At 42.6% G+C, this 12,778-nt stretch overlaps 1 protein-coding gene across 1 annotated transcript in view; it reads left to right on the top strand.

The window, feature by feature from the left end:
- RP1 (RP1 axonemal microtubule associated) overlaps nt 1-12,778 on the top strand; it is a 264,400-nt gene that overhangs the window by 155,344 nt on the left and 96,278 nt on the right. Inside the window, exons 32-33 of the mRNA XM_043507860.1 lie at nt 4,389-4,608; nt 6,370-6,524. Of these exons, the coding sequence (XP_043363795.1) occupies nt 4,389-4,608; nt 6,370-6,524 (375 nt within the window). The remainder of the gene's footprint in view (nt 1-4,388; nt 4,609-6,369; nt 6,525-12,778) is intronic.

Here is a 12,778-nt window from a genome sequence, read left to right as displayed (position 1 = left end):
GCTCTGGTTCAAAAAGGAATTAATTCAGGGAAGTTCTATGCTCTGGATTATGCAGAATCAGACTGAATGATAACAATCACTCCATTTGGCCATAGAATCTATGAAAGTGGAGCTGGGCACATAATGCAAAAATAGATAAAAAATAAAATAATAATAATAAATCCATGCTTGCCCACAAATATGATTTGTTTCAGCTCTCTGGGCATCCCTTTTGGGTTTACTTTTGTGAAATTTTGAGGGCTCATAGAAGACCTGCTAAGCTCACATAGAATGGATATATTTATATGGTATATTTATCCCTTTCCCAAACCTCTGCATGTTTTTTGTTTTCTTACATTATGAGCTTTTCAGGGCATGAATGGTATTTTATTATGTATTTGGAAAGCATCTAGCACATTGTGCATGCTACTGTAATCCAAATAATTATCATATCAGAAGTAGCACTGCTAGACATCATGAGGATCCTTAAAACCAATCTCCAGAGTGCTGGTACAGGTGGTATTAAATGAGATAGATAAGGATGTGACCACAAACTTCTGCAAAGAGGACCATGCACCCATTCATGATTACTCTGTGTCAGCAATTGTGGGAATGGCAGAATATTAAATACTATGTCATTTGAAGAAAAGAGGAGTGAGGGGGGCCATGCTAACAATTTTCAAGTACATAAAAGTTTGTTACAAGGAGGAGGGTGAAATATTGTTCTTGTTAACATCTATAGATTAAGGCAAGAAGCAATGCACGTTATATATTTTCTGTGAGAAGGGTCACTGCTTAGCACATTAGAAGCAAGGGTTTCCAGAGCTCAGATACAGAGGCAATTACTTGCATCCTACAATGATCTGACCACACCTTTTGTACCTTGGATGACACATGCATGTACACATGCTTTATGTGAAAGTGACAATGAATTAAAGTTAAGGTATGCATCCAGACAATAAATCTTAGAGTGGCCTAACTATTTTAGGACTGGTTCCTCTAAAGAAGTCTTGTGTAGCCTAGAAAGGAAAAGGCTTAAAATATTACAAATTTACCTAATCTTCTTTTATCTGGCACCTTTCTCTGAGAGACTCAAAGCCCCAGTGGCTTGTTCAAAGCCATCTCTTGATTATAAGAGTTATGCTCATTCAATCCTGGAACAGAAGCAATACCTGTTACTTACTATATGACCAATCACAACTAACATAGCTCAAATTTCAAGCACCAAGTATAGAATACTTGGCTCAAACTGTGATTAATTGAGAGAGGAAAAATATGTGACAAAATTAATTAGCAAACTTTGAATCATGAATAAATATGAGGAAAGAGTATTCTACTTGCAAATACTCCATAAGATGAGGAGAGAGGCTGCATTCCTAAGAATTATTCGCTCAGCTCTGCTTAGGATATTTTGCATTAATTTGAAGCTTATAGGGATCAGAAGGTGAAGAAAGAAAATTATTGGAGCCAAGGTAGGAATCCAATTCTGAAATAGAAAGGTGATCATGGTAAGTTACTCAGGAAAGGATTAGAATTGATGTAATAAAAACATGCATTACGGTGATGGACCAAAAGACTGAAATAGAGAAGAGGATAATAATGATTGAATTAGAGGAAAAAATGTTAAAAGGAGAGAAATATCTGCTGAATTCAATTGATATTACCCAGTGCAGTTTAATTCAGTAGATCAGGAAGAAGTCTGGCTGCAGGTGTATTCTGGTTGGAGGCATAGTCATAGAGTTCATTGAAATCATGATTATAGGAAATGAAGGGAAAACAATGGTTGTTGAGCAGTCACGCTTTAAACAGTAGTGAAATAGTCTCTGAAACTGTCTTCCTGTATGTTACATCTACAGTGTATATTGTCTGCACATTTGCTGCAAGGAATATGCAATATATATCTTTTAAAATGTCATTAGAATTTTTTTGCAACTGTTTAGAAGTCTAGAGGGCTGCAGAGGGCTGGGTAGCGGAAGACAAGATAAGAAGGTGAGGTACAATTTGCCATCTTAAGTAAAAAGAAAAATATCCGAGTGCTGTATTTTGCAATTCTAAACCATAACGTTTTTGTCCGGTAAATACTCTTTGGTATTTACAACTAAGTAGAAAAGGAGTACTTGTGGCACCTTAGAGACTAACAAATTTATTTGAGCATAAGCTTTCATGAGCTACAGCTCACTTATGCTCAAATAAATGTGTTAGTCTCTAAGGTGCCACAAGTTCTCCTTTTCTTTTTTGCGGATACAGACTAATACGGCTGCTACGCTGAAACAACTAAGTAGCTGTGTGATATAAATGGAGTCAAGGGGTCCATCTGTAAGAAGAAAAAACTGCAGGCAATAATTTTAAAAACAGAAAGTCTTGCTGTGAAAAAGCAGAACTTATGACTTCATTGCTTCTGAAGAAGGCACAATTTGGACATGTAGAAGAACAGTACATTCTCCCCTTGAGAATAAGAGAAAAACACACACTTTCTGAGAAGAATTAGATGGATTAGTACAACAAATATAGCCATGCCTCATGATACCCTTTGCAATCTCCACAACCTTGAATGAAAAACTCTTGAAATAAAACCCTGTTCATGCAATGGGGAAATTCCGTCTCCCCTTGCATGGACACAGAGGTATCGTTAAACACAGTGGAATCAATTTGATTCCACTACACAAGACTTGGGAAGAATATGGTGAACCCACAAAGGGATGCAAACCCACTGTGTGCCTCAGAGTATAGCTCCACAAAGGATGCTCTTGTATCCCCATATAGCAGGGCTTGGGGCAAGTAGGTGCAGGCCAAGGAAAGAGAGGGGGAAGACTGGTGGATTCTCCAGCGAATAACTACAGCCTCAAGGCCACATTATCAGCCACAGAGCAGCACTGTTACCAATACATGGACAATGAGGAGGATTTCATGCCCCAGTCCCTATGAACTGCCCTCTGACTTCTGGGGTTTAGCTTGGAGGTAGAATTAAACCATTGTCCTCTTCTGATTGTAGTATTATTTTAAAAGGTGCCACCTTTTTAACTGACAGTTTCCTCTGAATATTCAAAACACTCCACCATATTTTAGCTACATGACTTCTGTTGTTGTTAATGAGAGTAGGGCAACTAACCGTCCTCTGCCCAAAATAATATAAAATGTTCCTCTGCTGTCTCTAAATAACAGGTTAACTCACTCAGGCACCGGTCACAAAGCCTTATGTTGTGGTTGGACTGAAAATATTAATTTATAAAATGAGAGAAGGTAGTTTTGATGGAATACAAAACCCTGGGCAACATTTTTTGCTTAGTCCTGTCTTAAAATTAATTGTTACCCTTTAAAACGAGCTTCGTCTCTTGTTTCTCTTGAAGCCGCTATTGTTTCCAGCAGTAGGCTGATGAAACAATCCGATGTGGGTGCTGCTTTGGCCTGATGGCTGTGAATGAAGCTTGCTCTCACCATCCAATCCAACAACTTTTACACCTTTGGAAGGCTGCAGCTCACTACCTCCTGGAATGAGAGGTGGGGAGAGGAGATGCTGGTGGGTTCAGCAGTTCCCTTCTCTCTTCCCTGCTCCACAGGCACTAAAGAAATGAGGAGGGATCTGACTGCAAATTTTGCCATGTCTATCCAGGTTTTTTGATATCGATATCATTCACTCTTGGCCCCTCCACTGCCTCACTGTGGATTGGATGGATAAACTGGGGCTCAGAGAGATCCATGGAGATAGTGAGCAGTGGAAAGATACCACCGGGACTTGAAGTTAACCAGCAAAAGTATCAACGGATTCAACTTTCCCATTCCCGATCATCAGGCCAATGTGGTTACATCATTGACAGTAGGGAAGGGCAACCCTATAGTGCAAAGCTAGATGTATAAGGTTAATGATTTTTTTAAAAAGAACAAAATGGCTCCTGTTTTGCAACAAAGTGGATATGGAATCATTTGGATTATGAAATATATTATTATTATACAAGTGAATGTTTCATTAAAACTACTTTAGCGAGGCTTTATTATTACTTCTTGTTATTACCCATAATACCTAACACTTAGGGCTTGATCCTATTGATTTTAATAGTAGTTGAGGGCACTCAGCAGCCAGCATGAACAGACCATTACATAACAGCTGCCATCCAAGGCCCTCAGTGCACAGATGTTAATGAATTTAGCCTCACAGCTCCTTAGCGGGGAAAGTATCATCCCCATTTTTCAGATGAGGAAACAGAGAAGGCAGATTCAGATGGCATGCCCAAAGTCATATCAGAATTCTATAGGAAAATCAGGAATAGATTGCCTCATCTCTTTTATCTTAACCACAAAATCATCCTTCCTGTCTGTTAACATTAACTTCATCTGTCCTATGCCATTTGGAAAAAGTCTCTGTTCATGAAGCTGCCTTGATAGCCTACTTTTCTTCATTATATTTATTGCAGGTTGAAACTGGAGATGTGGGGGATGTGTACAAGATTCGGGTCAGCTGTGATGATTTGCCAGGTTTTGAGGGCTGGCATCTGAAGTCCTTTCACATGCAAGAGCTACATACTAAACAAGAAGTGAACTTTGACTGTAACTGCTGGCTCTCTGTTAACAGGGAAGACAGAGAGCTGGTGAAAGAATTCCCTGCAGTGAATGAGAATCAGAAACCTTTACCAGGTAAAAATAGCAAAGGAGACAGGAACCATGTGAACCAGCCTTTGAAAAAGAATAAATTCAGCAAATATGACATTTAATCATCTAGTCTCTAAGGTGCCAAGGTGCCACGGGTACTCCTTTTCTTTTTGCGAATACAGACTAACACGGCTGCTACTCTGAAACCAATCATTCTCTGTACTTAAAATCTATGGTGCTTCCGCTGTGACTCCATTTGCGCATGCATTGCGACAATACTGCACATTTTAAAATCTCTTCTAGTTACATGACAAATTGGGTTTAACATTTGCTAAATTTTGTGCATAACTCTAAGTGTGCAAAACTGGAAAAATCTAATTATGCTAATAAAAGATAAGACATAAATCAAAGCTATGGAAGTCAATTTTGGTAGACTTAGTATTGAATTCTTTAGCTTATCATAGCTTGAGTTACTAAAGTGAATATCAGAAATAATCATTACTGTACAATAAAGTTATGCTGTAATTTCAAGGGCATTTCTGTAATGTGGGAAGGTCCCACTTTTTCAGAGGGCCTTCCAAAATTGTACCCATAAAATTAAAGAATAACGAGCTTCACATTTGTGCATTACACATGCAGGTCAATTGGTTAAGGGCCCAACTGTCATGGTTTCTCTAAACCAAGGCTATATCTACACTAGCACTTTCATTGGTAAAACTTTTGTTGGTCAGGGGTGTGAAAAAATCACCCCTTGATCGACATAAATTTCACAAACAAAAGCACCTGTGTGGACAGCACTATGTTGGCCAGAGAGCATCTCCTGTTGACATAGCTACCACTGCTCATTGGGAGTGGTTTAATGATGCCGACTGGAGAGCACTCTCTCGTTGGCATAGAGTGGCTACACAGGAGACCGTATAATCATGCTGCTGCAGTGGTATAGCTGTGCCACTGTAAGGTCTGTAGTGTAGACATAGCCTAAATATTCTAACATGGTTAGTACGGTTTGCTCCTATCTAAGCATCTGAAAATTACTATGGATCTTAAAGGAAAACTACACTGATTAATTATGACCTCATATATAGCTAAATATTAGCCAAATAATAATATATATTGAAAATTATATATAGAAAAAAAATTTAGGAGTTCATGTTACTGTGTCACTATCTCCATAAAGTGTAAATAGGGCTGCAGCCTTATTGATACTTCCCAGAAGAAGGCCTCTCTGACAGTATAGACTGGACCAGCGAAATGCAGTCATATGACTGCATTATAAAGACAGAAGACTTTAAAAGGCATCATGTACCTTACAATGTTAAATGTGTTCATTAGCTTGTCATATAATACATACACTGTCATGAATTCAGATACTATGTTATGTCCATCCCCTCTGCTTTAATTTGCATCATGTCAAGAAGTGCCTTCTTCTTTGATGGTTACTTTTTTATTATTATCATTATTATCATGGAGACATTTATTTTTCGGACGGGCAAGAATTGACTTTTCCTGAGTTCCTCCAGAGTCCCATACAATAAAACAGAATGATTTTTCCAAGTGTACTAGCACAAGAGCCACATAGGGACAATCAAGTTCCCACTGTTGTCAATGTCTCCAGTGGAAGTTGGATCAGGTTCATACAGAAGAACTACTCCCTTTCTGTTCTAATCTCCATGTAATGTGTTCTTTCTTTTTGTTGTATTTTCTCTGATTTTATTAGAATACCTTTAAATTATATTGCAGTTTTCCTTGAAGCTTACCCTTTCAATTCAATCTGTTTTGTTCAAACAATCTTCTTTCTTTGTATAGTCCACAAGTATATTGTCTCTATACACACTGGTGACCACTGGGGATCAGAAACCTTTGCAAATGTTTATATCACTCTGTATGGTGAAAGAGGGGACACCGGTGTGAGGAAACTGCACGAATCATTGGTAAAAGGAGGAAAATTTCAAAGGAACAAGGTAAAAAGACACAAATGTTAAGTTTTCTTACAAACTCAAACAATAGCACTGTTTTCTGAATGTCTACAACCAGCTCTTAATTGTAAGAACAAAATTCTCCTTATAGAATTTTACTTGTAGCAGTATTCTGTTCCAGCTCTATCCCTAGATTTTCCATAGGTGATAATCAGGGTTCTACATTTGCATGTGTAAAGCAGCTTATCTGAGTCATAACCCTTGTGATCATGCCTCTCAACTTTTTATGTCCCAAATGTGGGATGCAGTGTGTGACAAAGAACCAAAATTAGTGTCATAAAAATGATTCATACAGGAAACTTATATTGCTGTGAAATTCATTCCTTTAAATGTAAATAGCTGTTTTGATAATCATAGCTTAAATATTATTTCTGTTGATAATTTTCAACAACAAAAGTGAGGGGGCACCAAATTTGTTTGGAACGTAGGTAGCTTTTGGGACTAAAACAAATGGCATCCCCTGAAAGAAGAGATATTTAATGTATAACCTCAGATGAGAAATTTTACTTAAAGAAGAGAATGCACTGACAGAGTTTAAAAATAAAATAATCCTTTTTCATACTTACTCATCACCAAGCTATAGTATTCTTAAGAAAGGAGAGAGTCTTAGATTTCTGTGAAATTATTTCATTTAACATATCAACAACATAAAGGATGAAACGAGATTCAATGTTTAACTTAGAGAACCCCTAACCTGTCTGACATGTGTCTCAAGCCCACTTCCTGTTAGTTACCTGCAGGGTCCACAAGGTGGCATTATTCCATACTTAACTTAGATCCTTTGTCGAGTAGTGGCCCTATGCATGCTCCACTTCTGGAGTTCATGCTCCTCTTGAGCCCTTAACTGGAGATTTCTAGCTATCAGTGTCTGTTTGGCTCGCACATGCACCGTAAACCTCCATGTGGCAGACACCAAAGCTATATGGGATGAACAATCGATCTGCCCTCAGTTCCTTCTCTATTGCCTCGGCCTGAGATGGAACCCTAGCGTTTCCACCTAGAACATGCTCAGCCTTCTGGTTTTTTTATTGCAGTTATGCAGTTTATAGTTAGTTAGCAAGTTAGGTGAGAGGATTGTTTTCCCCTCTCTTTTCCTCTCTGGGAGACTTGTCTTCTCCTAGCGGAGCATGCCTGGCTCGCCAGGCTTCAAACTCTGCCTTTCTTGCCAGGAGGCTATACCGGTAAGCAATGAGCACTCCAGGTGTGTCTGGGGCATTCCCACATATCGCAGAAGTATTTCTTCTGCTTGGCCCTAAAGTCCAGGACACAAAAGACCAAGGAGATAAAGCTCAGAGTATTAACTGTAAAACACTTCCCGCAACACTCTCTCAGACAGGTCAGGAGACCTATCCCACCACACATCTGTCTCTGGATAGATTCAGCACCCTGAAAACCTCAAGGCATTCTTCTCCTAAAGAAGGGAATCTTTGGAGGCCACTAGGAAGATACCCAGAAAGAGAAGCATGGACTCTCACTCTAAGGAGCCTGTCATAAATATAACAACCTTCCTGTATACAGTACTATAAAATCCCTCCTGGCCAGAGGCACAATATCCTTTTACCTGTAAAGGGTTAAGAAGCTCAGGTAACCTGGCTGGCACCTGACCAAAAGGACCAATAAGGGGACAAGATACTTTCAAATCTGGGGCGGGGAGGCAGAGGCTTTTGTCTGTCTGTTCTGTGTGCTTGCCGGAGAGAGAGATAGAAAGCAAGCAATCCAACTCCATTAGAATTAGTAAGTACTAGCAAGGAAATGCGTTAATTTACTTTTGTTTTGACTTGTGATTTTCTCTGTGCTGAGAGGAAGGTATATTCCTGGTTTTCTTTTTGTAACTTTAAAGTTTTTGCCCAGAGGGAAATCATCTGTGTTTTAAATCTGATTGTCCTGTGAGATTAGCTTCCCTTCTAATTTTACAGAGGTGCTTCTTTTACCTTTTTTCTTTCTAATACAGTTCTGTTTCTTTTAAGAGCCCGACTGATTTTCTATTGTCCTAAGACCCAGGGGTTTGGGTCTGTGATCACTTTGTAACCAATTGATTAGAATATTATTCTCAAGCCTCCCCAGGAAAGGAGGTGTAAGGGCTTGGGGGGATATTTTGGAGGAATAGGAACTCCAAGTGGTCCTTTCCCTGATTTTTTGTTAAATCACTTGGTGGTGGCAGCGTACCCTCCAAGGGCAAAGAGTTTGTGCCTTGGGGAAGTTTTACCCTAAGCTGGTAGAAATAAGCTTAGGAGGTCTTTCATGCGGGTCCCCACATCTGTACCCTAGAGTTTAGAGTGGGGTGGGAACCATGACAGAGCCAAAAAAGATCAGGTCCCTATCAAGGTCCTCAGTCTCTGAAGGTATCGCTGAGGCCAAGGGCTCTTCCTCCAGTACCGGTGAGCCTGTGAAGCCCTGGAATTCCAAGGACAAGAAGAATGGCTCCAATAGGGCCCAGGTACCATCCACCAGTAATGAGGATAAGTACAGGGTACCATTGTGCTTGACCCTGATATTGGCACCAAAGGATCCATTCTGTTCATGCGGTCCTGCGCCTTAACCCATCCATCAGTACTGATGCAAGCAGCTCAGCCAGGGGTATCCTCAGTATCGAGCAAGCAATGGTGCCAGATGTCAGTGGTGCCAGTGATGCAGTCATCAGTGGTACCAGTAGCTTCAGCTACCTCTACCTTGTCTATGGCCTTAGTCTCCAAGTGGCCATCCTTTGGCACTGGACTCCACTCTGTCTTCAATGGCTGCCCCCCCACCCCATGGGAGGACATGGAGGAAGAGGAAGAGGACTCCTAATCAGTCTCCTTGATTTTGGTTAGGGGTACTTCTACATACCCCTTTTGGAATCTGCTTTTGGCTGGCTGTAGGGAGGACCTGCAGGTCATCAAGGATGGTGGAACCAGCCTTGCTTGCAACCCCCATTTCCTTATGGACCCCTGAAATGGCTACATTAGGATCTGTGGGCTGCCTATCAGTAGCAATTTACCAGACCACCAGTACTGCCCCTCAGGGAGACCAGAGTTTCACATCCCCCCTCTCCCCATCCTCCACCCCGCAGGAGGAAATGTTTGAGGGCCACGAGGCTAGGGCAGATGAAGAAGCCATGCCTGAGACTCCCATTTCATTATCATCAGTGGATGAGGTGGTTATGCCTCCACCACTTTCCGCAGCTGACAATTTCAGGCAGTTTCAGAACCTCATTAGAAAGATAGCAGACACCCTGCAGGTCCCTCTGAGGAGGTCAAGAATGTGCAATACAAGCTGCTGGGAATCTTGCAGTCTGCAACACACTCCAGGGTGGTGATACCTATTGATGAGACTGTCCTGGATCTGGCTAAGACAGCCTAGCAAAGACAGTTCTGCTATTCCCACAACATGCAAAAGGGCGAATCAGAAATACTAAGTGCCCCTTAAGGATTCTGACTTTTTATTTTCCCATCCCCCACCCAACTAACCTAAAAACAATGAGGAGTCCTTGTGGCACCTTAGAGACTAACAAATGTATCTGGGCATAAGCTTTCGTGGGCTAGAACCCACTTCATCGGATGCATGGAGTGGAAAATACAGTAGCAGGTATATTTATATATAAGCAGGTATTTTCCACTCCGTTCATCTGATGAAGTGGGTTCTAGCCCACAAAAGCTTATGCCCAGATACATTTGTTAGTCTCTAAGGTGCCACAAGGACTCGTGGTTGTTTTTGCTGATACAGACTAACATGGCTACCACTCTGAAACCTGTGACCAACTAACCTAGTGTTGGATGTGGTGAATGAATGCTGTAGGTAGCACTTTTTGAGATCTCCCCCCATGACAAGGACAAAAAGCAGCTGGATCTCTCTGGATGAAAGTCATACTTGTCCACAATCCTGTGGTTCTGGAGCGAAAATTATCAGGCAGTCATGTCCAAATACAACAAGCTCACAGTCTTTATTGAGCAGCTGCCGCACAACTAACTGCAGAGAGCAATTATCGTCAAAAGTTGTAGAGGGCCAACTATTGTCCAAACAGCTCTCCAAACATCCCTAGATACTGTGGATGCCACTGCCAGATCCATCTCTACAATGGTAGTTATGTGCATGGCTCTAACTTTCAGGGTTTCTGAGAAAGGTTCAAAGCACAACAGGACCTCCCCTTTGACACATAAGCTTTTCTCAGAGACCACAAATAACTCCCTGCGCATGCTGAGGGACTCCAGGGCTACCCTATGTTACCTGGGCATTTATACACTCTGGTGGGGCAGTGCCCCACCCCCCTGAGAAGAAGAGCTGAACCAGGCCAGAGAGGCTGCGCAGATCCGCAGCCAATCAAAGAAGGCCTGGGGAGAGCAATCAGGGCAGAGGGAGAGGCAGCCAATCAGGGCCGGCATAGGCCCTATATAAAGACTGCCTAGCAAAGAGCAAGGGAGTATCTCCCTGGTGGGCAAGGGAGGAGGACTGGCTCCTGAGCTGAAAGGTAGAACCTTGGACAGAGCAGTGCTGGGGAAGGGCAGAAGGAGCTGGGGAGCTCTGGCCAAGGAAAACCCCACGCTGCCGGCCTAGCTACAAAGGGTTGGGCAGGTGCATAGGGACAAGGGGAGAAAAGGAGGGCAGAGAGGCTGCCACTAGAGGGTCCCTGGGTCAGGACCCAGAGTAGCGGGTGGGCCTGGGTCCTCTCCTTCCCAGCTGTACTACACCTGGCTGAGGAGGAGCGTGGCCTGATAAAGGCTGTGGCTGGCCCCTGCGACAAAGGGGCTAGACTTTGAGGCTGCAGTCAGCCACTAGGGCCAGTGTAGAGCAAAGACTGCTGTTAGCACCAAACCCCCAGAAGGGGGTGAGACCGGAGCAGTGGGCTCTGCCGGAGGGCAGTGTCCTGAAAAGGACGCTGTTGAGAAGGGAGCAATGCTGGTCCCCAAAGCAGCAGAGTAGATGAAGGGCAAGGCACCATGTGCAAAAGGTGCTCCATGACTGGACAGAGCTAATTCCCGGAGCAACCAGTGGGAGGCGCCAGCGGTGGTGAGTCTTGACCTCGTCACACACACCTACAAGCAAGAAACATTTTAGTAGGTCACGGTCTGCACAGAGGTCATGCCGTGCTCCATTCTCAGGATACCACAGACTCATGGAACACCTCCCAAAAAAGAGACAGAGGTTTTAGAGTAAGAAAGCCACCCAACCACACTCCATGACTGCCCAGGCATCATCTAAACAGCAGTTTTGATGGTCTGATTGAAGGTTTGAATCCTCCCGCTCCTCTGGATTTATGGTTGTGCCCTTTCACCTTCCTCTCTTTGGGGACCACCGTGTCCATTTCTACCAGGCTTCGGAGTGGATCATCATGGACCAACAGATCATGGAGATCATAACATCAATTATACCATTCATTTTATATCACTCCCTTCCTTCCACTGTCCCTCTTCAGGGACCTCTCTCATGAGCTTCTGCTGAGGCAAGAGGTGGACTTTCTCCTCCAACTAGGAGCAATAGAACTGTCTCTTCATCTCACAGGGGCAGGGTGTTCTATTCAAAATATTTCCTACTGCCAAAGAAGAACAGTGATTGGAGCCGGATCTTAGCTCTAAGACTGTTGAACAAGTTCATTAAGCCTCAAAAGTTCAGGATGGTGACTCTGTAAGTCCTTTGCTGGAGGAAGGGGTTTGGTTTTCAGCTCTCCACCTACAAGGAACATGCTTCCATATAACTATACACCCACTGCACAGGAAATGCTTATGATTGACCATAGGTCAAGATCATTTTCTGTAGCAAGTGCTTCCGTTTGGCCTATCCTCAACCCCATGGGTATTTTCAAAGGTACTAGTGATGATGGCAACCTCACTTTGGCAGGAAGTGATCCTGGTCTTCCCATACCTCATCTACTGACTACTCAAGGCAGTGCTGTCTTCTACCCAGACAACCCTTGCTCTGTTCCAGGAGTTGGGCCTACAGTTGAACATAAAGAAATCCACACTGGTAGCAGTAAAAAGGATACAGTTTAAAGGGGTGTACTTGGACTCACTGACAGCCAGAGTGTACATCCCTTTAGACAGATTTGTGACCTTTGTTAGGTCTGGTAGAGACAATTCAGGGAAGCCCTTGGACCACAATAAGAAACTTCCTTCAACTCGTAGGCCATATGGCAGACTGCACCTTCATGTCCAATCATGCAAGGCTACTACTCTGCTGCTTCCAGCAGGGACATCTTGGACAGGCAGGTGACAGTCCCTTTGCACGTAAAGAATGCCCTAAACTGATGGAAAGAGCAACTCAACATC

Source organism: Dermochelys coriacea, chromosome 2, assembly GCF_009764565.3.
Source record: "Dermochelys coriacea isolate rDerCor1 chromosome 2, rDerCor1.pri.v4, whole genome shotgun sequence".
In the NCBI taxonomy this organism is placed as follows: domain Eukaryota; kingdom Metazoa; phylum Chordata; order Testudines; family Dermochelyidae; genus Dermochelys; species Dermochelys coriacea.
The sequence above is the reverse complement of the archived record's forward strand: the minus strand, read 5'-3'. Positions and strand labels throughout refer to the sequence as shown.